The sequence below is a fragment of the Cavia porcellus genome, unplaced genomic scaffold (assembly GCF_034190915.1).
Source record: "Cavia porcellus strain 051 isolate PalLab524CR breed Dunkin Hartley unplaced genomic scaffold, mCavPor4.1 scaffold_1, whole genome shotgun sequence".
NCBI lineage: Eukaryota > Metazoa > Chordata > Mammalia > Rodentia > Caviidae > Cavia > Cavia porcellus.
In genome coordinates, this window is record NW_026947484.1 from 173,560,897 (window position 1) to 173,585,544 (window position 24,648).

Below are 24,648 nucleotides of genomic sequence, written 5' to 3' on the forward strand. Positions count from 1 at the left end.
TGAGGCATGGACCTCTGGTTGTACCCAGCATTGCTACTGCTCTCAGGCCCTGACTGCTGATGTTGGCTCGTTCCAGGGAGCTGGAGGCAGAGATTTATCACCTGGGAATCCGCTTGGAGGAAATGCAGGATCAGGTGGACCAGATGCAGCGGGAGCCCGAGCCATCCAGGGCAGAAGTGACTCTGGACGGTACTCCAGTCCCATCCATCCCCCACTTGCCAGCACCCCTGCCTGCTCCTTCGGGTCAAGCATCCATGTCCACGGCAGCCAGCCAGATCCCACACCCAGAGGTACCTCTTTGTCTGTAACAGTGGGCTGCTACAATTTGGCCACTTTGAAATGTGTGCCACAAACCGAACACCGTGATACCTGGTGGGCATTCGGTGGGATGGGAAGAGGCAGGGAAGGGGACCTTTGCCCTTGTGGAGTTTTCCAAATGTAATTATCATTTTGATCTGTGCTCTAGAATTACAGGCTTCTCTGAGCATAGGCACAGGCCAATAGACTGGGTTGAAGGGAGGTCAAAGAAATTGTCCCTAAAGACCTGAGGACAAATGAGATCTGTGAGTGAGTAGGAATTATGAGTGCAGCAGAGGAAAATCATCTAGCAAGGAAACTGCCTGTAGCCCTGCAAAGGCCCTGTGGCCAGCATATGGCAAGTGAGGGGGCTGATGGTCTGAGATGTGGCTGGAGCCTCATCATGTGGGGCTTTAGAGGTAGCATCAAGGGCTCGGTCTTAAACTACTGGGTTTTCAGCAGGGAGAGACCTCAGAGGTCTGTGAATAGACCAGTTTGAGGTGAGGGAGGCAGCAGGGCAGAGGGAGAGAGGTTTAGAAGTTGTGTAACTAGATTTGAAGGATCAGAGAGAAGGCAGGGCAGGGCCCAGGCTTTCTCTTGAAGTACTGAGGTGTCAGTGGGGCTATGGGCACAGGTCAGAGCCACCAGGCATGGGCTATTTGCTGAAGGGTCTTGGCACAAGTCTTAAGCACGGGCCCTGAGGTTGGGGGGAACTCTCTGCAGTGTGTGTGGGCCAGAGGAGGAGACACGTGCACAAACAGGGAAAGCCAAGCTTGTCACCTTGAAAGCTCCGTGATCCTGCAGTGAAGGGGGTGCTGGGATGGCCAGGCTGGAATGGAAAGATGAGGAAAGATGCATCCGGCAGGAAGTCTGAATTGGAATCTGCTCCTCACTTCTGTGTGGCTTTGGACAAATCACTGGACCCCCAGTTACCTGTCTGTAGGGTGGCACAGATGTATGGGTCATACTGGTGAGAAGTCATGTCTGTCTCGGGCCTGCACATAGTAGTTGCTCATTTCACCACAGCCAGTACTACAGAGCACCCCAAAAGGGTGGCAGGCTGATGAGGTGCCGTAGAGCATACTGTGCTGCCCCACAGCATGAGGTGAGTGCCAGTGGTGCTAGGAAGCCGTGTTTAACCTTGGTCCCATGTCTCAGGCCCAGCCCACCGCTGGCCCCTGCTCCCTGCACGTGGACAGAGAGAGGAGCCTTGGCAGCAGCAAGACAGAGCTCAGCCCGCGAGGCCTCCCTGTCCCACTCAGGCACAAGGAGCTGCGAATGGAGCAGGACTTCCACGGCCTCCTCCAGCGGTGAGTCTGCTCCCAGGGCATCTGGGGCCCAGCTGATCCCCCGGGCAGAGGCCACAGCCTGTCTTTGTTCTTTCTGCAGGTACCTCAGTGTGAAGTCCGTCCCAGAAGCCCTGCAGGTGGAGGAGGAGAAGGAGCAGCAGGGCAAGGATGAGGAAGGAGAGGAGGAAGAGGAGGAAGAAGGAGAGGAGGAAGAGGAAGAGAGCCATCACACCCCGAGAGTCAATGGGCCGGCTTCAGCTTCAAGCAAAGCAGAAGCCACCAGGGTTCCCCCCTGGCGGCACCCAGCACAGGCTGAGCGAAGTCCCAGGTCACCTACCCAGTAAGTCACTGAGCCCCTAGGTGACCCACTCCACCCTGAAGCCACAGGGATGGCAGCTGTCGGGGGGAGCTAGACTGCTCTTCACGGTATAAACATGGTGCCAGCCCACCTCTCTTTAGTGAGTCATGGGCCACCGAGAACATTTGAAGAGTCCCTGGGCATTTTGGGACAGGGTTTGAAGCAGGACAGAGGCCGCACAAAACAGATTGTCCTCTTTTTCCTTCTTTGATCTAATGATACCAAGGAGAAAGTCCAATTAGTGCCATTATGTTTTAACACCTCGCATGGTCTGTTTTGGGGGACAGAAACAGAATCAGAGAGAGACAAACAGGAACAGAGATACAGCCAAACGCATAAGCAGGCATTGGTCCAGAGCCCGGAGCAGGTGACAAGATCTATCCGGAATATGCTGCTATGCTCTTGTTTGTCTCATATTTATTTTCAAAGTTCGTTTCTGTGTGTAACATGGAATACCAGTCCTCCACGGGTACATGTGGCCATCTTGTTGATCCACTGGGAGTCCATGGGACACCGGAAGCAGGAGGATGGCATGCAAATACTCAAAGTCTAGGAACCATTACATCACTTCCTGTTTCCATGGTGTTCTGCTCTGGTACATTGCTGCAAAGATTGTGCTGATGTCTTCATTTTACAGTTTAAAAAAATGAGGTCCATAGAGGGAAGTGCCTTACTTGGGGTCACACAACTGAAAGGAAGTAGAGTCAGAATGGGCACTCGTAGGTGTCTGACTCCAAGTTTTTCCCATGATAGGCAGAGCCCCAGCTCACGCTAGGTCTCAGGGATGTTGTTTCTCCTTCCTGCAGGGACAATGTGGAGCATATGGTCTCCAGGAAGCTGCCAGGCTTCCAGACGTCAAAGGCAAGGCACAGGCACCTGCCAGGCATGTGTAAAACTCAGACAGCTCCTCTGGGGCCCGGTGTACCCCCCAACTCAGCAGACACCACAGCTGCAGCATCTCACCAGAGCAGCCTGAGCAGCCTGGAGGGGAGCGGCCTCTCGGAGCACCTCGCGCAGAAGACTTTGCCTCAGGTTGGTGCTCCTGGGCTGGCTCAGAGCCTTGCAGCCTCTCACTGGGCCTGCTGAGCCCTCTGTCCCTGGACTTTTGCAAGCAGCCTCTCTCAGAAGGGCTGCTTCTCCGACCCCTGCCAGCCACAGTGCTGCTCTTCAGGATGCCCCCCTGTGCCACTCAGCCTGTCCTCTGCCAGGACTCTTGTTCTTCCTTAGAGAGCTATAACTCTTCACTGAGCTTGTCTGCCCTGGGAATCCCAGCTGCCACCATGCAGTAATCGTCCACACTGTGATAGGGGCCACAGGCCACTACAAAAATGTGACTCGAGCTCTTAGGAAAATGTGTATATATGTGTGCGTGCATGTGCACACACACACCATAGTCCTGACCAGCCCTGCTCAGGACCCCTGTCTGGGACCCCTTGCACAGGACAACAGGGACGGTGCCTGTGTCACCTGTTGAGCTCTCTGTGTCTTGCATAGAACCCAGAGGGCCAGCCTGTGTGTGTTTAATGGGTTTTGTTTCCAATATATTGGATCTGAGGGTTTCTGGGAGCAGAGGAGACCATGGCACTCCAGATTTTGCCAGAAGACTCTGGAATAGAACTCTCTTCTCTGCTCTGCATCTCTCACCTGCCAAGGTGGCTCTCCCAGGGCTCAGACTGCCACCCACAAGGCTGCCAGACCTTCTCAGGGACTTCTCCATCTGTGGAGCTCCATCAGCTCGTGCTGGCCCTGGGCCTGCAAGGCCTGAGGACCCTCACCCCTGGCCTGGCTTTCTTCTCCTGGACGAGCTGGGGGCCTCTGGAGTGTGAGCCCAGGCCAGGATTGGGAGAAGAAGGGGCTTCCCAGGTACCTGGGCACATGCCTCTGACTTAAATGGACACTGCCTTTTTCAGGAGTCCTGGATGGCCTCTCCTGAGACAGACAGTGGTTTTGTGGGCTCAGAAACCAGCCGAGTGTCACCCCTCACCCAGACCCCCGAGCACCGGCTCTCCCACCTCAGGTATCGTGGACCCCATCACTGTCCCTTCAGTGTCACTCCTGGGATAGCCTGGGGGTCAAAGTGCCTGTGATGGCTCACAGGGAGTCGGTGGGATCACGGGACCTCCTTTCACCCCATCAGGGGTCCTTTCCCTGTTTTTTGCATAGAGCAGAGCAGAGGGGGAAAAAGGGGACGTGAGTGGCATAGCCACTTAGCCCATTAGCAGGAGCTGGGAGTCATAGTAATTGAAGAAAGGAATGAGTGAATGGGTGAATGAATGACAGCTTCAAGGATGAGAGGATGAAGTGAGGAGAAGCCAAAGACACAAAGCATTCAGGGTGGCTCCGTGGGGGACCAGGCTGGGACCCAGAGGGAGGGGGAGGCCTGGTGAGAGCTGGGTGAGGGTGCGGGGGTGGGGGTGGGGGTGATGAGGTGATGGGCTGTGGACTAGAGGCCACCAATAGGGGCCCAGGCCCCTGCAGAGCCCCACCTGGCAACCCTGTTGTGCACTAAGGAAGGATAAGAAACTCTCTTTGTTTCCTATAAAGTAAGTGGAGCTTTATTATTTCCCGTATATGAGTTATCAGGTTTGCTGTTTGCTGCTACACAGTTTGTGAAAGATAAGGACCGATCACAGGGGTGTGTCCTGCCTGGGAAGCTGGGCCCCTACCACCCACAGCCTCTATGTGTGACCACAAATTTCTCCCTGCCTTGTCCCCCAGCACCCCAGGAACGTTTCCCCAGCATGTCACTGCATCTGTGCCCCACATGAGAAACTCCCACCCTAAGGCCAGGGGTCCTCTGGTTCCCAGGAGAGAAGCTGGGCCCAGCACCCCCAGACACCGAGCCGTGTGGAACCTGTCCGGCAGGAGTGGTCACCCCCAGAACAGGACACCTGCCTCCCACCTGGAGCAGGCATTTTCGGTGGCAATGGGTGAGTGAGGGGTATCTGGGCTGGCTGGGACCTGGGTCACCCAGGATCTGGCCAGCTGGACTGCAGAGTGGAAAAATGTAGGAATAGAAAACCTGGCTTATTCTTAGTATTCAAAATACTATATAGGCTGACGCAGGAAAATCTGAAATTACAGATAGCGGGGACAGAAGGTAAGAAGAGAAAAATTCCACACCGCTAGCCTTGTGTGTTTGTTGATATACATGTGAAACTGAAATGGCACCATATTCTGTGTGCAGGGGTGGCAGCCTCCTCCTGCCCCTCGTTAGTAAACACTGAAAGTGAGCTTGTTCCATGTCTGTACATCTACCTGCAGTCGATTTTATACCTTTAGAAAATGCACATGAACTTTTTCTGTAAACAAAACAAAAATACAGATGAGAACACAGATAGTGAATTTTCAGAGTGAACCTGGCCAGACCAAGAGATCAGCACCCCAGAGCGCCACGTGGGCGAGCGCCTTCTGTCCCCGCTCCCCCAAACAGAATACCTCAACTTCGCTTTGCCTCTTTTTAAGATTCAATCTTTAAAAGAACTAGTAATTAAACTGTTTGAGACAATTGTAGCTTGACATGCACCTGGGAGAGGTAATAAACACAGGGAGAGCCCACAGCCTCCCATGTCCCCCAGTGAGAATACCTTGCAAGAGTGAGGGACAGTGTTGCAGCAGCGGCTGACATTCAGCCGAGGTTGACATCTCCACGGCTGCAAGGGGCTCTCCGTGCCTGTTCCTGGCCACACCTTATCCTCCCAGCAAGTGCTCAGTATCTCCATGTCTACCATTTTATTTCAAGAATGTCTTATAAACAGAATCACGGTGTGTAGTCTCTGGATTGGCTCTTGTACTCAGTGTAGTTTTCACCCTGATCCTCCCAGGTGTCAGGAGTTTGTCTCTTATGCAATGCTCAGTGCATCCCATAGCCCATTGTTGCTGTGCCTGCACCAGGGTGGTGGTTTGGCCTTGAGAGCTCGGAATCCCCAGAACTAGAGTCTTGCTGTCCCCAGAAGCAGGCACCTAGAAGTGTGGCAGATTTCTAAAGCCAGTCCTGGTGTGACGTGCTGAGATGGTATCTGAGTCTGCAAGAGCCACAGCAAGGAGCAGTGAATTCCCGGTGGCAGGAATAAGGTCCTAAAGACTTGGGTCTGTTGTCTAATGGGGATGGGGGCATCCTAGAAGCAGCTCAGCGCCCACAGGCGCAAAAAACAAAGTCTGCTTGTGAGGTCAGCAGGTCACTGCCTGGTCAGGACCTGTACTTGGACTCCAACTGATTACCACCTCCCTCCCCCTCCCCCACCGTCATCCAGCTCCATGTCTTGAAGTTTTGAGGGTCCTTTCTGCTGCAGCTCATGCTGGCCTCTGTCTGCCTCACCAGGGCTCCCTGGTTCAGAGTTTCGGGGCCGAAAGCAGATTTCTGAATGGCTGCTCCCCAGCAGGACAACCAACCCTGAGCCCACACAGGTCCCTGGAGCTGCCCCATCTACTCCTGGACCAGCAGAGACCACTTCCGACCTCCTCCTCACCAGAACAGAGCGAGAGTAAGTTGCATAATTCAAAGTCACACATCAGAGTGGTGGGGGCTGGGGAACAGGGAGGTGGCCCCAAATGGCTCACACATGAGGGGATCCAGGTGTCCTGCCTCCCAAATTAAGGTTATTTCTGCAGGACCTCACTGATCTAGACTTTGAGGACACTTCACCAGCCAACAGGAAATGACGCAGAGGTGCTGAGATCTCCCCTGCCTCCAACATTTCCCTTCAAGACAGTTGGTTCTTTCATTGTATCTATCAACTAAGAGATTCTTCTTTCATGCCCCCTTCTCTCCTCTTCCTTCTCCCTTCTCCCCTCATGTTTTCTTCTCCGATTGCACCAGAATGGGGAGGCAGATGGTCAGCCCCATGCCATCTCAGGGTAGGTTACAGCTCTCTAGAGAGGCTGCTAGTAGGTCTCCCAGGTCATCTTGGCCTTTGAGGTCACATTGCCAGGTGCACAGTCGTGGCTAGCTCTAGGGGTTTGGTGGACTATGTGTACCCCAGTAGCCACCCTAGCATCAGTGGAAGCATATTCACCTATGTATGCCAATCCTTGGGAACAAGTCAGGGGACAAGCCACTGTCCTGGAGGCTCAGCATCTTGTAGGATGGACAAGGCCAGCAGGCAGTGCACCCAGCATGTTAAGTAGAATGCTAGCAGAGGCCTCAGCTATGGGAGCAGAGGGCGGGAGGCTTCAGGGAGGAACAAGAAGAGGTATCTCAGTGGAGACCAAAGGACGAGAGATAGAACAGCACCTGCAGGGGAAACTCGGGCAAGAGAGCGCCTGTCACCACCAAAGAACCAGATGTTCATGACAGCTGGATCCTTGGGTATGAGGTGGTAGGTGCTGAGCAGTAACACAGGGAAGCAGCCAGGGGAGACCATATAGGGCCTCAAATGCTACAGTGTGCATCTCAGAGCAGAAGCTTGGTACAGAGAGGCATTTACTGAACATTCCATGAGTGTGCAGTCTCCTCCCAAGCATGGCAAGGGGTTTTAATGAACTGGGTTTGTGTTTCAGAAAGATCTCTCTGGCCGCCCTAGCAGGAACACAGAGCTGGGCAGGGGGAGTGCTGAGGAGAGGCCAAGGGATGGTGAGAGAAAAGGAGCAACTCCTCCCAATCTCAAGAAGCTGGTTAACCACAGAGGTACCCAGGGAGGAGAAGGATCTAGGATACCAACTCCTGGCTGGGCAATCGGCTGGATGCTGATACCTTGGGCAGAGTGGGGAGCAAGTTTGCAAGGAAAGATGAGTGTCAGTGTGAGCTGGAACTCGGGGGCTAATGAGATAAAGCTCAGAGAGGGGCAGTGATGTCCACTTACCAGCCTGAGTGGGTATCCCAAGTCCCAGGTCAGCAGCCAGAGTCCTGGCACCCAAGGGTTAACAAGGGTCCAGAGCACTCGCTGTCCTGTAGTCACCACCATGGTCACCGCCCATGTGCCTTGCAAGCCCTGACAAGTGTTGCCCTGGGCACTGCCGGGGAAACCAACTCACTCTGTACACATGCCATGCCACAGGGCCAGGGCCAGGTCTCTGTGCCTCCTGCACACTCGTGGGACAGCTCATGTATGCTGGAGGTGACACCAGGCAAGAACTGACCCTGAGGGATTCAGAGCCCGCAGCGACCCAGCGGACAACTGGGCCATGGGAGGGCATCTTGTGTGCAGGATGCCTGGGTGGCATTGTTCTCCATAGTGCCAACAGGATCCATAGGGTAACAGCAATACAGGCACTGAGCAGAGAGAGATATAGCTAGGATTGCTCCTCAGCCTTATGAACAAGAGGTTGGACTAAGTTTGTGGGACTCACTCACAGGGTCACAGCAGCACCCTGCCCTCCCCATCTGCTCAGTCCGGCAGTGCAGGGTCTCCTGGTCTGTGCTCCATGCACACACTTTACCCTGCTCCCTCTTACAGCTGGCTCCGGTTCAGTAATGCTTCTAGGACTGAAGATCTCTGGGGACAGGAGATGGGAAGCCTGGTCCCTGCCTGCCAGTGGCTCAGGGCTGGGAGACAGAGAAGTGTCTTCTACCAGGAGCGGAGAGCTCAACAGTAGGAAAGGTTTTGAGGGAGAGCAGGAAGCAGAAGCTAAGCAAGGGCAGAGAGGGACCAGGCTCAGCTGCTACACTAGGGTTTTCTGGGAGAAAGGCAGAGCCAGGAAGGTGGCCCAAGCTGGGGCAGTCAGGATGGATGGAGAGTTTCAAGTGGACTGTTTTCAGTGCACCCTTGGCTGGGTCTTTGGAATTTGTCCTGGTGTTTCCTGCATGTTGGGTGGGCCATCTTCAATGGAAGTTTCTGAGGTGCTCACAGAATTCACACGGACTGAACTCAGGTGTCAAGAAGCATAGCGTGGACCAACAGCTGAGTTTGAGAATCACTGCACTGCAGAGGTTGAGCCTGTGTCTGCTGCAGCCTGGTGAAGGCCTTGGCATCTAGGAAGCACTCAGGTCTGTGGCTCTGTTCCTTACACATCTGTTCTGTGCTTCTGTCCCATTCCCCACCCTAGCCAGGCCATCCGTGAGCTGCAAGCAGAGGTGTCCCGGCTCCGTCTGCGGCTAGAGGACAGCTTGCAGCCACCTTCCCAGCGCAGCCCAAAGGCTGCATCTGCCTTTGACCATGCTGCCCGCACCCGGGATCGAACCACCAACTCTTCAGCTACCGGGGGCTCCCACAGTGGCAGGTGGGTAACCTCTGTGTCCTGGTGGCGGCTATAAAAGACAGATGTCTGGCCCCTCGCTTCCTGTAGCCATAGGGTTCAACCACTGCCACTGTGCTCTGTCACGCATTCGGGCCATTATTTATTCCCTCTGTCATTTTTTTCACTGTCGTATTTGATGCATAAAAGAATATCTAAAGTCACGCATTAGTAATAAAGCATTAGACAAAGAATATTCCCGAATCCTCCTCCTGCCTGAGGAGCGGGACCTCCTGCAGGTTGCACACACACTCGGTCAGTAGCCTTTCGTTTGTGAAGATGACTTGTAAAGTCAGATCGCTTCTTCTGACTGTTTCAGCGGAGAGATCTGAGTTAAGGGTTTTATAAATATTACCCCATTAGTCCTTCAAGCCGTTCTCTGATATCATTGTTTTTCTCATCCCTCTTTGACAGACGAGGAAGCTGAGGGTCACAGGCCCAGAGCCATTACGCATGGGTCTGACTCAGTCTGGTTTGACTGTTACATATTCTTCCTCCTTCTGGGTCACAAGCAGTTCTTTAGGTTGGCCTTTCCATGGCTCATATGAAGGCTGCACAGACCCCCATCCAGGGACACTGTCTCTCTTCTCTGTTGCTAGTAAATCCATAGAGAGGTTGTCCAGGGAGCCTGAAGGTACAGAGCGAGCTTGGTCTGCAGGCAGACGACGTTCTCGGTCCTCCTCTGCGCCCCGACTGTCCCCGAGTAAGTAACTGCCTGCTGGAATTGACCTCAGCAGGCCACGCAGAGCCTGCTAACTCAGTGGCTGAGGAGCCCGGCAGCTGCGCTGCAGATCAGAGGGTGTTGGGGATACGTTGCAAGCCACTGGGGTACACTGAGACATTACGTGTTACCGGTAGTGGCCACTGCCTGTCACACACCAGCTGTCTACAGAGCTCAGGATACGCATCTCGGTGGTCCACCACTGCAAGGCAGGTTGTACTGTCCACCTCGTTTAGATGAGGACACTGAGCCCTGACCAGCACCCAGATGTGACAGACAGGGTGTAGCCCCCAGAGTCCCTGCAGGTTGACCCCATCTCTGCTCACCATCTTGAACCAGGCTGTGCCCCTGCTGAGTGGCTAGAGAGACAGCTAACTGGAGGTGTGGGCTGTATTCCCAGGAAGCAAACCCCCAGTAAGAAGGCATTGTCCTAGAGCCAGAACCTGCCATGGCTTATGCCCTGAGCTGTATGACCACCACTCCATCCACTCTGAAGTCCCTCTGTCTCTACCCTAGGTTCGGAATGTGAACCGCTCTCCCCACAGCTGCCATCTGGGAAGATCAGGACCTCTGAGGACAGTCCCCACACAGCTCCGGACAGCACAAGAGGAACAAGTGTTTCCAGACGGCCAGACAGGGTCTCTTTCCAGGGCCAGTACACAGGTGGGCCAGGAGAGTGGCTGGCATGGGCGCAGCCCCCCCAGGGCCTCCTCCACCATGGCATACCTTTGCCATGTGGCCAGTGGGCCATTTAGACCGGGTGTCCATAACAGAAGGAGTGTCAGGGCAGGGCTCCATGTACGGACAGATACTGTCCCCTCCACCTGGCTTAGCTCTGGGAGAATCTAACCCATTTGCTCAGCCAGTCAGGTACGTGAACTACTCTGCCAGACCTGGGTGAACACTGAGTGTTGCATTCTGGGTACTGGCTTCGTCTCAGGTTGTAGTTCCAGCAGCTGACATTTCTCATGACCTCAAAAACCTGACTTTACCCAAGTATGGCCTGCAGTGACTCCTCATAGCACTTTTAAGTGCTTAACATTGAAAAAGAGTGTGCACTTGGTTTCCACCTTGGCGAGACTGACTGCCCGGCAGAGGCAGTGACAATAAGTATTGACAATAAAGTCAGCGTGGCTGTCACCAGCACTTCTCTGATCAAGGAGACTGCTGCTTCAGTCTACATCCCTGCTTGCTGGGAATGAGGCGGGAAGGAAGCTTATTTGGCATGTGTCATAAGGGAGACAACAGAGACCAAGCAGTCACAATGCAGTGCAGGGCTCCAGAACCACATACGGCACAAAATGTGACACCCCCCCCCACCCCAGCACAGGGAGGAGAAAGATCAGGCATCTTCTTGCAGTGGCTTGAGGTTGAGGGATGGTAAGGACCCAAAAGCTTCCTGGTGGCAGAGAGAGATTTTCATCTGCCAGGCACTGGGTGGTGACCTCACCGATATTACCCCATGAGTCTTTGCTGCAAGCCTAGGATTCTGGTGCTATGATGACCCCAATCTCACAGCCACCCAGAGTGCAGGGAGTAAGCAAATGCACGGACCCCTGGCTCAAGGCACCCAGACCCACATCAGTGCATCAGGGGCTGGGAGAGTGGCCCTTTCTTCACAACTTCCAGTTTACATCCTGGCTTGACTGAGGGGTGTCAGTCACTTCCATACTGGGAATCATTTAGCAGCTGCTTCCAGGGCCACAGTCTGCAGAGAGCTCGCAGTAAACAGTCCACGTGTTATATATGTATGTGTGCGTGTGTGCATGCACTCGTGAGCATATGTGTGCACATGCCTGGTATGTGTGCTCACAAGTGCACACGTGAGAGACAGACAGGGAGTGGCTAGCATGGGAGGAGGAAGAGCGATTGTGAAGCCAGATCCTCCCTGCTTCTGTGTCTTTGCAGGGGGCTGATGCTCATGGCTCGTTTCTCCCCCAGGCAAGGATTACCATGTCCTGTTCCCTAAAACCATCCTGAGGGGCAGCAGCTCAGCCTCCTGTGCCCACTGCCAACCCATTATGGCCCAGGACACAGGTAAGGGGTCGAGCATGGGGTGATTGAGGCTGCAGCTGCTCTGCAGGGTGTTCTGTTTGGCCAGGCAGATGGGCCTGCCCTGCCCAGGGAGCCAGGGGCACAGATGAGGGGAAGGGGCTTTAGGGCTCAGCCAGCCCTGTCCTACACCACCTTCTGTTCCAGGGGCTGCTCCCTGGACCTGCTCTCATCATTTAAGGACTTTCTGAGTTCCTGGGGGGGTGGACGGGTATGCAGCAGGGCAGCTACGTGCATGACAGGGCCTCGTGTCTCTCCTCCTCCACTCCTTGTTGTACCCCCAGTATGCGGCAGTGACAAGTGGTGGCAGATCAGTGACCTGAGAATCCAGGCCCTGAGTTCTGGTACCAGTTCTGCCACTGATTTTCTGTGTTATCTTAGGCCAGTTCTTGACTTCTCTGAGCTTCAGGTTTCTTGTTCAAAATGAGAAGGTTGGAGATGGTCTCTCAGGCCTTTTCAAGCAACAATGATGATGATAAGGGAGATGCAATTCATTAGGCTCCTACTGTATACAGAAAGTTGTGCTAAGGGCTTTATCTATATTAATGCTCATATATGAAGTGTTACTATTATGTCCATTCTATAACCGAGGCTTGGAGAGATTATATACATGGGAGAAGCAAGGTTCGAATCCAGGTCTTCAGACTATAGCGCCCTGACACTTGGCTACCAGGTCTGTGTTCTTTCATCTTTACACATGACTCCTTCTGGATCAAAATTTACCTTTTAAACATTTTTGTATTGTGCCTTTTCTCTGGTTCTCACTGTAAATCTGGCTGAAAGAAGCCAACAGTACCCATGCCATAGGCTAAATGCTGAGCCGACTTAACATTTCCTCCGCTAGATTACTTAATTAATACTACACTTAATCTTTAATTAGTCTGCTGAAAATTCTCAGGACGTCGGCAAAAGTCGACAATTCTGCCACCGCATGCATGGTCTCTGTGCCACCTGCCGATGGAGTCCTGGGACCTCAGAGCCCGGCCTTACTGGCCTCCTTCCTGTCAGCATTCTGGGCTTCTAGAATCTCCCAGAAAATTCTGTTTAAAGCGTTCCAGAACTTTTTCCTGTCTATCTCCAAACCTTTTCACTCTTCCCACAAGCCTGTTCCAAACTAATGGTCAGGTACATTCACAGCAAGACCCCACTTCTCCGGTACTGATTTTCCGTATAAGTCAGCTTGCCCGTCGCGGGGGCACAGTGCCCATTATTCACAATTTAAAGGGAGAAAGGTTTAATTTGGCTCACAGTTTTGGGGGTTCAGTCCACAGCAGCTGGCTGCACAGCGGAAACACCAAACTGCTCACCGCATGGCCCAGGAAGCAGACAGGGAAAGAGCAGCCAGGGAGGGGCACAGGCCCTCCGGGCTCAGCCCCAGGGACACCCCTCTTCCAGCCCAGCCCACCCCTCGTGGCGCAGTTAGGCATAAACTCAGCAACAAGAAGTCAACTCACAGATGAGTGTAGCACCCCTGTGATTCAATCGCCTTCCGAAGGCTCCAACTCTGTGACACTCTCAGGGGACCTGAGATCTGAACCACAGCACTCCTGAACCACGTTTGCTCCACCTTAGGAGAGGGAGGGACAAGCAGAGCAGCCAACCCCGTGGCCAGTGGGAGTTGATACAGTAAAGCACAAAGGCCCTTAGTGGGGGCCAGCTTATTGAGTGCCACCTGTCACCATGATCATGGCATCAGTATCGTCCCCTGGGTGGAGGGAGGCGGCAGTCCCCGCTGCCACAGCTCCCAAGGAAATCTCAGTGCTGTGAGGGCCTGATGTTCCAGGTAGATCCCCTTCTGATCTCTCTTCCAGGAGCTGCTGTCAAAGACCCACTGCGTCTGTCAGCCTCCGGTCCCCTCCTGTGTCCCCTGTGTGGCCGAGCAGGGTCTCCTCCCGAGGGAGACGGCCCCAGCTCAGCCACTTCTGGTAAGGACAGGTGCTTGGAATCTGCTTGGCTTGGGGTGCGGCAGATGGGAAAAGGGGTCACCACCCATCGGGGGTGGGTTCTGGGGCACCCCCGGTCTTGCCGCCCCCGCCCGCCCACGTAGGAGTCAGATTGTGTCTTGTGGTGTCGCCTTCCCGGCAGGGACAGACAAGGCAGCCACACGGAAAGACGCGCCTCCAGCTTCCAGCCCCAGGCAGAGGAGCAAGCAGGCAGGCTCCCCTGCACGGCCGCCGTCTGGACTGTGGTACCTGGCAGCTGCACCCCCGCCACCAGCTCCTCCAGCCTTTGCCTACATCTCCTCGGTGCCCATCATGCCTTATCCTCCAGCCACAGTGTAAGTCTTCCCTTCTAAGCAGGCGGCCTCTGTGTCTGAGTGGCTGCAAACACCAGCCTTCCTACCTGTAGGGGGTAGAGCAGGCAGGCACAGTGCGCACTGTGATTTAGCCTGTGTGAGTAACACGCAGCCCAAGCCTGACACTCTTAAGAGTCACTCCACAGACCCCAAGTACTCTCCATAACAGGGAAATCGCTCTACCTGAGGAGCCTACGCTATAGGAAACTGCTAAAAGGATCTGCCGCCTGAGAACTTACATCTTCCTGGGGACCTAGAACCCCAAGCATCTTCCATTTCCTCATGACAAGTGTGTAATGAGAACTTACATACTTTTTTAGTAGACTTTGTTTTTTGGAGAAGTTCTGGATTTAGGGAAATTGAGCAGATAATACAGAGTTTCCATAGACAACACCTTGCCCGTGCAGTCACCCCTGTTACTAACATCCTGCATCCATATGGCACATGTGCCACCATTAACAAGCCAACATTAATACATTATTGGGTTTGTTGAATGACTACAAGAGTATCAGGTTAGTGTTGCACATTACCCATGAAATCCATAGTTATTTCAGTGTCTTCAGTTTGTATCTGAAGTCTTTTCTATTCCAGTGTCCCTTTCTGGGTCCCCTACAGCTTGACACTCTCCTTAGGCTCTTTCTGGCTGTGGCAGTGGTGGCCCTGTCTCCCTTGACCCCAACAGGATGGGGGTGCACTGGCTGGGTGTGCCATGGGATGAGTGCCCCACTGAAGCAGAGCTGAAAGCGTCAGGCAGGAAGGTGTAGGCTGAGACAGAGAACTGCTGTGGAGACTCATCTGCCCCTCCTGGCCCTCTGCGCCTCAGTTTCCCTTCTGTGCGTGGGGTCATGGTCTCTGCCGTGCCAGGATGAAGCGAGGTGCAGGGCAGAGCCTCAGCGAGGCAATGGCCGAGTCTGCCGGTCAGGGCTGGCTGGAGCTCATTGCTGGATCAGCGGGAACTGGGAAGGAGAAATGAATTACATGTGACTTCGCCACGGTGGTGTGACTGTGTGTGGAGAAGCCTGCACCGTGCAATCAGGACGCTTCCCTTCTCGGGCCAGCTGTCATCCGCTAGTTCCGTGCCTCGGTTTCCCCTCAGTTGGGGCTGAGGCCTTCAATGGTGACGCTGCAGGCAGCCCGGGCCAGAGCTGTGTGAGGGAAGGGTCTCAGGAGCAGAGGAGTCATGGTGCAACCAGCTGGACAGGTCCTGAGGGCTCTCTGCACCCCAGCAAGGATGGGCGCCCACTCTGGGCACCAGGGCTGACACATGCAAGTTCAAGCGCTGACACCCCCCCCCCAACATTCCCACTCGCCGCCTGGCTGCACGGGAGGGTCTGGAGTTTGCCCCCCACCCGTCACCCCGTGTGAGCCCTGGCTTCTTCGCTGCGCCTTGGGCCCCATCCTTGCGGGCCTGGTGGAAGCGCTAAGCTGTTTGCTGTCTCCTGGCCCCACGGTGCTGTGGGAAAGGGGAAAGTATTTTAGTGCCCAGCAGTGTCTGAATAACTCTGGGGTCACTTTCCCTCTCTACCTGTTTCCTCCTCTGGGAAATGGCTCGTGGTGAGAAGTGAATGAATAACGCACAGGAAGCCCACAGTGCACAGAAGGTGGCCAGAAACCACAGTGCCTCTAACGCTGCTGGAATCCCGGCTGCCGGTGCTCCCGGCTCCCTCCTGAGATTAGCGATGGAGCATGCGCCGTGTGGTTTGGAGCGCGCAGAGTGCTTGTGCTGCCACCTGCAGGCCAGGAGATGTATGGCCCCTGGGATTGAGTAGCCCAAAGGGATTTTTTGTTTGTTTTTTCAAACTTCTGCCTTAAGGGAAATTTAGCGGCTGTTCTACCAAGCTGGTGATCCGGTGAGCAGAAGGCAGGGGGATATGGGACACTCCCTGAGAATGTGGGCTGCGGTCGCTGGATTCAAGAAAACACTTCTTTCAGTCTGGAGATGTTCCTCAGCACAGGCTGCTTCCTGATTAGTGTTGCTGGCAGAGTCAGGTCTGGGTGTGAATCCGATGCTGCCCCTTCCAGCTGTGACTTGAGGCCTTAGTAGCTCACAGTTCCAAAGCACTTACTGTGTCTGGCAGCCCACGGCTTTTCTCTAACTCTTCCATTCGCTCTATCGGGATGTAGCTGAACAGAGAGACTTGAAAACACGCGTACCCTGTCCAGGGGACCCTGCACGGTAACCCCGGGCTTTGGGCTGCTTGAGAGGCCCGAGCTGCTCCAGCCAGCACCTCCTACTGTCTTCAGGCTTGCTCAGCTCCTCCCAGCTTCATGCTTCTCCATAAAATAAGGTTATGGCATCAGCTGACGAATAATAGGAAGCAGCTGGTGTGTGGGTACAGAAGATGGGGGTGACCCACATGGCTCTGATTTGTATTTTCCTAATGGCGTATGGTGTGGCCACACCTTTCATGGGATTGGTGGCCATTTGTCCTTCTTCAGAGAAATGACTGTAGAGGTCACCCACCCACCCACACACACACACACTCACACACACACACAGAGAGAAACAGAAGTTAGAAGGTATAGTGTAGGGAAACAAAGGCACCTTGAGACCATAATGGTAAGTGAGATAAATCAGACATATGAGCTTAAATATCCCGTGGTTTCCCTTATATGAAAAACTCAAAATATAAATAAAGAACAAAATAAAAGACAGATCACAGGAAATAGGGGAGATAGATCTTTTGCATATGAGAAGGGGACCAAGAAATGGAGGGAAGGAGTGAGGAAAAAAGGGGAGAGGAAAATGATAAAAAAAAAATGAAGATGTGTTGTATGTGCATGTCCAGGCTCCCCAGGAGGAATGTGACCATTGCGTACTGTAAAATATATTCATAAAACAATAAAGAAGGCCGAGCGCCAGGAATAAGCCAGAACTGACAGCCCGAAACTCGTTCCTGCTTTACTGAGGTCAGCTTCCGTGTTCCTCTCCCAACCACACACACGCACACTCCTCACACTCACACACGTTTTATTCACCATGCAGAAGCCGCAACTATCTTAGCTCTAAAATTAGTGGCCCTGATGAATGCAGCCATCACCTCTTGGGAACATCTGAGTTCCATCCGCCATGTCCCCGCCCACTGAAAATAGCACTGCTCCTTCCTGCAGGACCAGGTTGGGAGAGACACCTGTTCCCTGCCACCCTGGATGACTGAGACTGGCCCCTTCTTCTGTTCGCTCCTAACTTTCCTGTCATATTTCTCCAGCACCCTATGGCTGGCAATGGGGCCTCCAGATGTTACCTCTCCATTAAAGGGGTTTTCTTCCAAGCCTGTGGGGATCCTGGTTTCTCTTAGATGAGAAGCTTCTGAAAGACAGCAGAGGTCTGTGTTTGCTGATTCCATGACAACTCCAGAGCTTTCAGGGAGCAGATACTGAGTAAAGCAAGAAAGGAGTGAATGCTCTGAACTACCCCTCCTGAGCACCAGGTCCAGGCTGAGCACCCTTCTCTTCTGTCCTCCCAGCACATCCATCTAGGTGTATTTGATATTCCCATTTTACAGGCAAAGAAGCTGAGACCCAGAGGGTAGGGACTAGTAGCTGAGCTGGGATTTAGAAGGGGAAGACTCCAAGCCCAGTGCTTCTCGGTGTTACCCAGCCAACTCAGTGCTAATGAGCACACTTGCCTTCCTCCTAGGTACTATGCACCCCCAGCACCTACCTCAGCCCCCAAGGCCTCCTCGCGGCCATCTCGAGGACACCGGCACTCCCTCCAGCTGGACCTAGATGACCTGCAGGAGATGCACAGGGCCCTGAGCCGGGCTGTGCAGGTTGCCAAGAGTGTGCGCTCCACCAGTCGGCAGATGCGCCGGTCACTGTCAGCTGACCTGCGCCAGTCCCAGGGCCTGCGGGACTCCTGCCTCTTCTGACTCCCTGGAAGCTCCTGGGACCCAGCCCAGGATGGAGATGCTGGAGATGCTGACACCGGAAGGAGCCCACAGCCCCCTCCCAGGAGGCTCACTCACCTGCTCAGATTAGTGTGTTCTTAATAGGGACGGATGCTGCACCATGAGGAGCCACTTCCCAAAGGCACCAGCAGTCCAGGAGGTGCCCTGACCAAGGCCACATCTGGCCAGATGGAGTCTCTGGAACTCTCCTCCCTGGCCTCTGCCTTTGTCCATTCTCACTGGTACCATCTACTTTATATACAGATGGACAGAAGTTTTGTGCTGAGGAGTTGTCCTGTCTCACCTCCTCCTCAAAAGGCGAGAGAAGATGGGAAGGCCAGGTGCTCTGGACCCAACCTGTCCCCCACCTATGTCCAGCCACCCTGGGGCACATGTCTCAGGAAGGGCCTGTTCAGAGACCTTGCTCCTAGTGACTGGTGGGCAGAGGGGCATTTAGGGACAAGTGGGACATCTTAGGATGTGATGCTGACGGGTGAGATGTGCCCAGCTCCTCCATGGTTGCATGAACCTTTCTCGTAGGTCTGCTGGGGAATGGAGGCCATTCACAGCAGGCCCGAAATGCCATCCACCCCATCCCTCTCTGTACCTCGCCTCAAGGCCTGGGCTCTTCCCTAGGCCGCAGTGGCACTGGATTGGTGACCAGCTACCTGGCAGGGCCCAGTCTGGGCCTCGAGGCCAGCATCCTTGCTCCCCAACCTGCAGCAGCATGTACCTCAGCATTTCTGCACTGTGTGTGCATCGCAGATATTTGTATATTTGAGGCCTTTAAAGTCTATTTTCGTTACAAGAGCAAAGTAAAAATGATCTTTTAAAAAAAAAAAGCAAAACAGTCCCCAAAGCCACCTGCATGTGTGTGGTATGTGGTAGCCTTACAGTTTCTGTTGTCAGGCTGGTCGGTGGGAAGGACCTGAGCCCCATCCAAGTCTTCCAGGGACCTGCTGCTCAGCTGGCCTCAGTTTCCCTAGCTCTGTCAGGGCGAGCCCTTGGTGCTGAAGCCAGAGAAGATCCACACTCAGTCCGCCAAAGTGAGGAGAGATCAGCGAGGGGGAGGCCAAGCGCCATCCCAGGTGGATTCCAGGTCTGTTTGGACCAGCAGGTGCAGGATAAGGGCTCTACACACATTTGCAAGGGAGAAGTCAGCTGCTTCCTGAAGCCACCTCAACCACAACTATTATTGCTCCTGAGTCACTCAGGTGGGCACCCTGAGGACACCACAGAAACTCTGCTGGGCTAGGCCCAAGTCCTCCATCCCTGTTCTTCCCCTCGCCAGCCAGACAGTGCAGCAGTCTCTTCTGGGATGCCTGATGCCACTAACTAGGCCTTCCTGCCTGGTCCATCCCAACCCACCTGCCCAGGTGGCCGAGGACACATCTGCAATGAGGGTCCTCCACACCTCTTCTACTCAGGTTGCTGCCCCAGCTTCCCCAGATGTGTCCACTGGGGTGTCCAGCATGTAACGAGCAGTGGCTGTCTTCCCATCCTCCTGGGTGGCTCGGGGCTCCTTTGGCAGTGCTGTCCTCAGCAGAGCTGTGGACACTCTCATGGTTCTAAAACTAGGCCTGGGCCTCTCCAACCAGGCCTCCCAGCCTGGGCCCCACACAGGAACAAATGAGTGAGTGACTGAGTGGACAAATGACTGTCGGTCTGACTGTCCCTTGTGGGACCTTTATTGATGCAGAGACAAAGCAGAGGCACAATGGTCGGAGGGGGTGATGGCTGCCAATACCCCGATGAGCGGCACAGCATTGTCCTCCTAGGTCTCCTTTCCCTTGGTCTCCTGTTGCTCAGGCAGCTCACACTTGTTCTAGGAGACAGGAGAGAAGGGAGCTGGTTGGGACAAGGCAGAGTCCCAGCTTGCTGGCTGGTAGGTGTGCCTGGGCCCAGCTGGTGTCGCTCGCTGAGCCACAGCTTCTTCAGCTCCACTTGGGGCTCAAACCCCAGCCAGAGCTGGCGATGCCTTCACATTGCCCCGGCTGCATCCCTCAAGTCTACCTTGAGGCGGCTGGGCACCTGTCCCAGGTTCCCGAGGCAGTAGAAGGTCAGGGCAGCCAGCCCTGTTTTTAAGCTGTTCCCCAGGCCTGGGGACATCAGTCCAGCATGCAGGGGTGAAGACTTTCACTGTTAGAGTCAAGAAAGCATTGCATTTCTACAAAAGCAAGGTCACCCACCGCTCAGCAGCCCTGAGTTAGCAGACACAGCTGTGCAGGGAGCTAAGTTTGGTGAAAAACCTTGAGGAGACCATACTACAGGTCACTGTCATGTGTCACAAAAATCATGAGGTTTGAGTGACACTGCAAATCTTTTTTTTTTTTTTAATTTTTTTTTTCATTTTTATCGGTACCAGGGATCGAACTCACGACTGCCTGCTTGCAAGGCAGGTGTTTATGCCTCTGAGCTAAATCCCCAGCCCCAACAGTACAAATCTTGATACACATTCCCCAAAGTCCAGATGGCAAAAACAGGGAGAGTGACAAAAACTCTTTGGTATATGATCACAATTGGTCACTCCCAGGAGGGTCTCTCCCCGGATCTTTCTTCCTTCCCTAGGGGATTAGGGTTAGGGCTTGAGGGTTAGTGTTAAGATTAGGGTTCGAGGCCCTCTCCTCAAACCCCACATGTCTGCATCTCAGCAGACTCTGCAAGAAAGTCAGTGCTTGAGTCAGTGCTGCAAGGCTGACAGCTCTCCCTCTCTGGGCCTTGGGGTTGGCCCATATGTGGCCCCTGTATTTACCTTTTTCCAGTCCACGTAGAGGATCTCTGATGTGCTCAGGCCCACACACTTGATGGCCTCCCGGAACTCATCCAGTTGCTCAGGGGTGGCTTCCGGCTTGTCAGCTGCAGGGGAATGCAGAAGCGGGGTGAGAGTGCTGCAGACGGGGGCAGGCAGGCTGGGGCCAGGAGGGCCAGCACCTACTGTGTAAGGCCAGCCCAACGTTCTGCTCATCATTCAAGTAGAAGCCCAGCATGAAGCTGTGGGGGTCCCGCAGGAGCAGCAGGTGGGCCAGGTGCAACTCATTTTTCACTGCAGGAGAAAGAACTCCAGTGAAACAATTTAAGGGCACGAAGGGTCCATTATACAGCTCTCTGTACTCACTACCAGGCACCAGGATCCCTGGCATAGCAGGGCCCCATGCTGGGCACTATAGACACAGGGGATAGTAGGAGCCTCAGATGGTAGCTGTGCTCCATTTCACAGGTGAGAGAGATGAGGCCCACAGAAGAGCCTCAGCCATGCTAAGAGGAATCAGTTAGTCCCACCCATGTTTGTGTGCCAGCTTCAGTGACAGTGAGGACGTGGATGAAATCTCCTCCTGCCAACTCATAGACTTCCACCCTGAGATTCCACAGGATCTTCAAGGCTGGCTGAGAACAGCAGGACTGGAGCCAGATTTGCTCTGAATTCTGGTTCTAATGACAAGCTGTGTGACCTCAGGAACACTCCTCAGTGTCTCTCTTCTGTTTCCTCATCTGGTCCTTGCAATAATGCCTCCTAGAGCTCTTGGCACACAGTAGGTGGGCTGGCTCACTGAGAGCACTTCCAACAGTGCCTGGCACACAGTAAAGGCTCTGGAATGGTGGGGGTCTTTACTAAGCTTGCTATGCAATTTGCACATCTGGGGATCGGACAGGCATGTGGAGTTGCTCTTCCCATGTTCTTGGTGTCCAAACCTCAGCTCCTGGCTCCCGGCCCCTTGCAGGTCCCAGTCCTTTTTAGGTTCAGCCCTCACCAGTTCTGGCCAAGGTTCCATTGTTCCTCTGGACTGTCAGTAAGGTGGAGTTCTGGATGCAGTGGTCGTGGCTGAAGTCAGACACCAGGAGGAGAGGAGTGTGAGAAGCAGGATGACAAGAAGCAGCAGCTACCCCCCTGGACAGGGCCAAGGCAGGGCCCTCCAAGTGTCCCCTCCAAGTGTGGGCAGTGCCTGGGCTCTCAGGTGAACTCACATGGTCATGTGCTCCCGGAGTGTCACTGTGTCTTCCCTGGGGTGTGTGTCAAGGTAAAAGAATTCTGCTTGCAATGCTTGAACCTCCTGTTTATACTCAGGCTTCCGAAAGGCACCGGCGGCATAAAACCACCTACGATTGAGCTGGGCAGTAGCAGATGTGGGAGCTCAGGGCAAAGAAAGCTCAGGGAAGCCCTCCTTCGCTTCCTCAGCTGAGGCATCAGGGAGAACGAGGCATGGCTGAGGCCTGGACAGGCCAGAGCTCATTCCGATGGCCCTCAGGGACGCCTCTTCATGCCTACCACAGGATTGTCCCTTGTGTAGGGTCTTTGTTGAGGAGCTCCTGAGTTTGAAGGCAGGGGAGGCCCCCAGGGTTGTCAGAATGCCATCCATCCCCAAGAAGACAAAGCACAGAGCCAGGAGCAGAGGGGACCCAGCCAGCAGGAGAATAAAAGCTCAGAGAGGGACGTGAGGCCATAGTTCTTGGGCAGTGATGGCCCTAGAACTCACCCAGTCCAGGGTGGCACTGGTGATGGGCATGGCTGTGACGTTGGCACAAGCTGGGTCCTGTGGGTTCAGCAGTGATAGGAGGCACAGAGCTTCCAAGGCCCAGTGCAGCGCCATGCTGAGAGCAGGAGGTACCCACCAGGGACAGCAGGTCGCTGAGGGCACACTGACCTTTATAGGGAGGCGGAGTGGGGCTGTGGAGCCTGGGGCTTTGGCCTGTGACACAAGCAAGCCTGCACTTGGGAAATGCTTTGCACAATTCCTTCCCCACAGCCAACTGGGAAGCAAAGGTCTATGTCGGAAATAGGATTCCAGAATTACTTCAGAAAGTGGCAACCCTAATGGGATAACTGTGGTCAGAGCAAGGAGATTATCCTGAGGGGCATCAGTGGCTCGATGTCTTTGTCTATAATTTGGAATTTCAATAAGCACTGTGTTTCTTGATCACATCTTGCATACGGTTCACCCTGGGGTTTGCCTTTCTCCACACCCCGCTTGACAGTAAACTCATGGTGATAGTGGTCATATCCATGGACCTGACAAGGACATTTATCTTATTTGAGAAGTAGATCACAAATATGCACTTGTGGAATTCTTATAACTAGCTACTAAAGTCAGTACTATTATCTCCACTGGGAGGGACTGGTATCAAGGTGCAGAGAGGTTAAGCAACTTGTCTTGGGTCACAGAGCTAACAAATAGAAAAGCCAGGAGAATGTTTCACCCTCATCCCTGACTGCCAGGATGACATTTTTGTGTCTTTCTCACAAACGCTTAATATTGTGCCATCCTCCTGCTCAGTCTACATCATTGGTTCTACCCCAGGGAAACAACTCCCTGTGTATGAAACTCTGTCCTTGAACCTGTCATCCACTAAAGGTCACCAGGCTTTGCCCAGATGCCCCACTGTTGTAGGAGATGGACCCTGCTTTAAGGCTCAGGGAGGACTTTAGTGGTCACAGAGATGAGAGAAAAATACATTAGTTCTCATCCCACGTCTGGTTCCTCAGCTTGAGTTCAGTAAGTTTTTGTGTTTGATTTCCAATCTAAAGAGCCCACTGTGTCACAAGGCATGGTTAAGGAAGCCTTCCTGATTTCGAAATCAGCAGGGTTTGCAACATTTACAGGAGGAAGCTAGAAACATCTTGCAATAGTAAGTCATTCCCACTACCCTAAGTTCGTTGTTATTTTCATGTAATGTAGTACAAGTAAATATTAATAAAGAAACCATAAAAAACACTCTGTTCGCTAGTGTAAAAAATTAAACAGAACTTCTCTATGAATTAGAGAATAACAATTGTTAGTACTCTGGGTACCGTAATCTTAAAAGAGTGGCCAAAATGACAAGACAGAGTCTTTCTTACAAAAAAGAAATACACAGAAATAGCAGAAAACTCTTTTCAATGAACTAAGAGAAACTATTAGTAGTAAAAATGAAAACAAGTAAGTGTTTGCAGCATATTTCCAACAATGGAAGAGATAATTTGGGGAGTCATTGGAATGTTGCCCTATTTCTTATCTCACTGTCTTCTATTTTTTCCATGTTAACCCAAATTATATTAAACACAATAGCAAGTTGCTGGGCCAGCATGTATGGATTAATGTATGGCTCCTAAATAAGATGTTGTAAATGTTAAAATCATTGGGGTCAAAACATATTTTAAAAAGGAACATTTCAGGCCCTCTTTCAAAGAACTAGAAAACAATGATTTAGTGCTAAAGCAGTGCTTACTCTAAACAGCACTGCTAGTGCGAAGGGAAATATTGGTTATGATACCATTGCACAACTGGAGTTGTACTGTAAGACAGAGGTCAAGTGGTCAAAATTTCCTCATGTTCAGACTGTCCAACTTGGATTTAAATGCAATTGTGAGCCACAGGAAGGCCAGACATCTTAAGGCATCAGTAATCACTGAGCCTGAGGCTACTGGTCCTCCACTTTTAGAACCTGAGGATAAGATTTCCTAACAATCCTAATCAATGCCTCACCTACTATCACTGAGTCTTAGGCTTCCTCTACTTGCCCTTCCGGTCCTGAGGATGGAGATTCTAGGTCAGCCAGAATTAAAGCCTCCATGAGGATGTATCAATTCTTAGCTGATT

General features: G+C 53.2%; 2 protein-coding genes across 6 annotated transcripts in view; one reads left to right on the plus strand and one right to left on the minus strand.

Annotated features, from left to right (window-relative positions):
* Akna (AT-hook transcription factor) overlaps positions 1-18,935 on the plus strand; it is a 39,537-nt gene extending 20,602 nt beyond the window's left edge. For 2 of the 5 annotated variants that reach the window (XM_063260140.1, XM_063260133.1), the window contains exons 9-22: positions 77-290; positions 1,456-1,607; positions 1,687-1,926; positions 2,751-2,976; positions 3,855-3,961; positions 4,663-4,874; positions 6,266-6,428; positions 8,929-9,102; positions 9,717-9,820; positions 10,355-10,501; positions 11,780-11,875; positions 13,702-13,815; positions 13,976-14,168; positions 17,827-18,935. In XM_063260140.1, coding sequence (XP_063116210.1) covers positions 77-290; positions 1,456-1,607; positions 1,687-1,926; positions 2,751-2,976; positions 3,855-3,961; positions 4,663-4,874; positions 6,266-6,428; positions 8,929-9,102; positions 9,717-9,820; positions 10,355-10,501; positions 11,780-11,875; positions 13,702-13,815; positions 13,976-14,168; positions 17,827-18,058 — 2,374 coding nt within the window. In that variant the 3' untranslated portion in view covers positions 18,059-18,935. Of the gene's footprint in view, positions 1-76; positions 291-1,455; positions 1,608-1,686; positions 1,927-2,750; positions 2,977-3,854; positions 3,962-4,662; positions 4,875-6,265; positions 6,429-8,928; positions 9,103-9,716; positions 9,821-10,354; positions 10,502-11,746; positions 11,877-13,701; positions 13,816-13,975; positions 14,169-16,975; positions 17,097-17,826 lie in introns of those variants that run through there. The other 3 variants (XR_010051255.1, XM_063260143.1, XM_063260151.1) reach the window with 3 other exon arrangements.
* A 799-nt stretch (positions 18,936-19,734) lies between these two features.
* LOC100713524 (alpha-1-acid glycoprotein 1-like) lies at positions 19,735-22,726 on the minus strand. Its single transcript, XM_003479148.4, has 6 exons — positions 22,549-22,726; positions 22,040-22,182; positions 21,826-21,896; positions 21,012-21,119; positions 20,829-20,932; positions 19,735-19,901 (listed from the first exon to the last, which is right to left on the minus strand). Exons 1-6 carry the CDS (start codon positions 22,660-22,662, stop codon positions 19,851-19,853), a joined length of 591 nt encoding a protein of 196 aa, XP_003479196.1. The 5' UTR covers positions 22,663-22,726; the 3' UTR covers positions 19,735-19,850.
* Between the last annotated feature and the right edge of the window lie 1,922 nt (positions 22,727-24,648).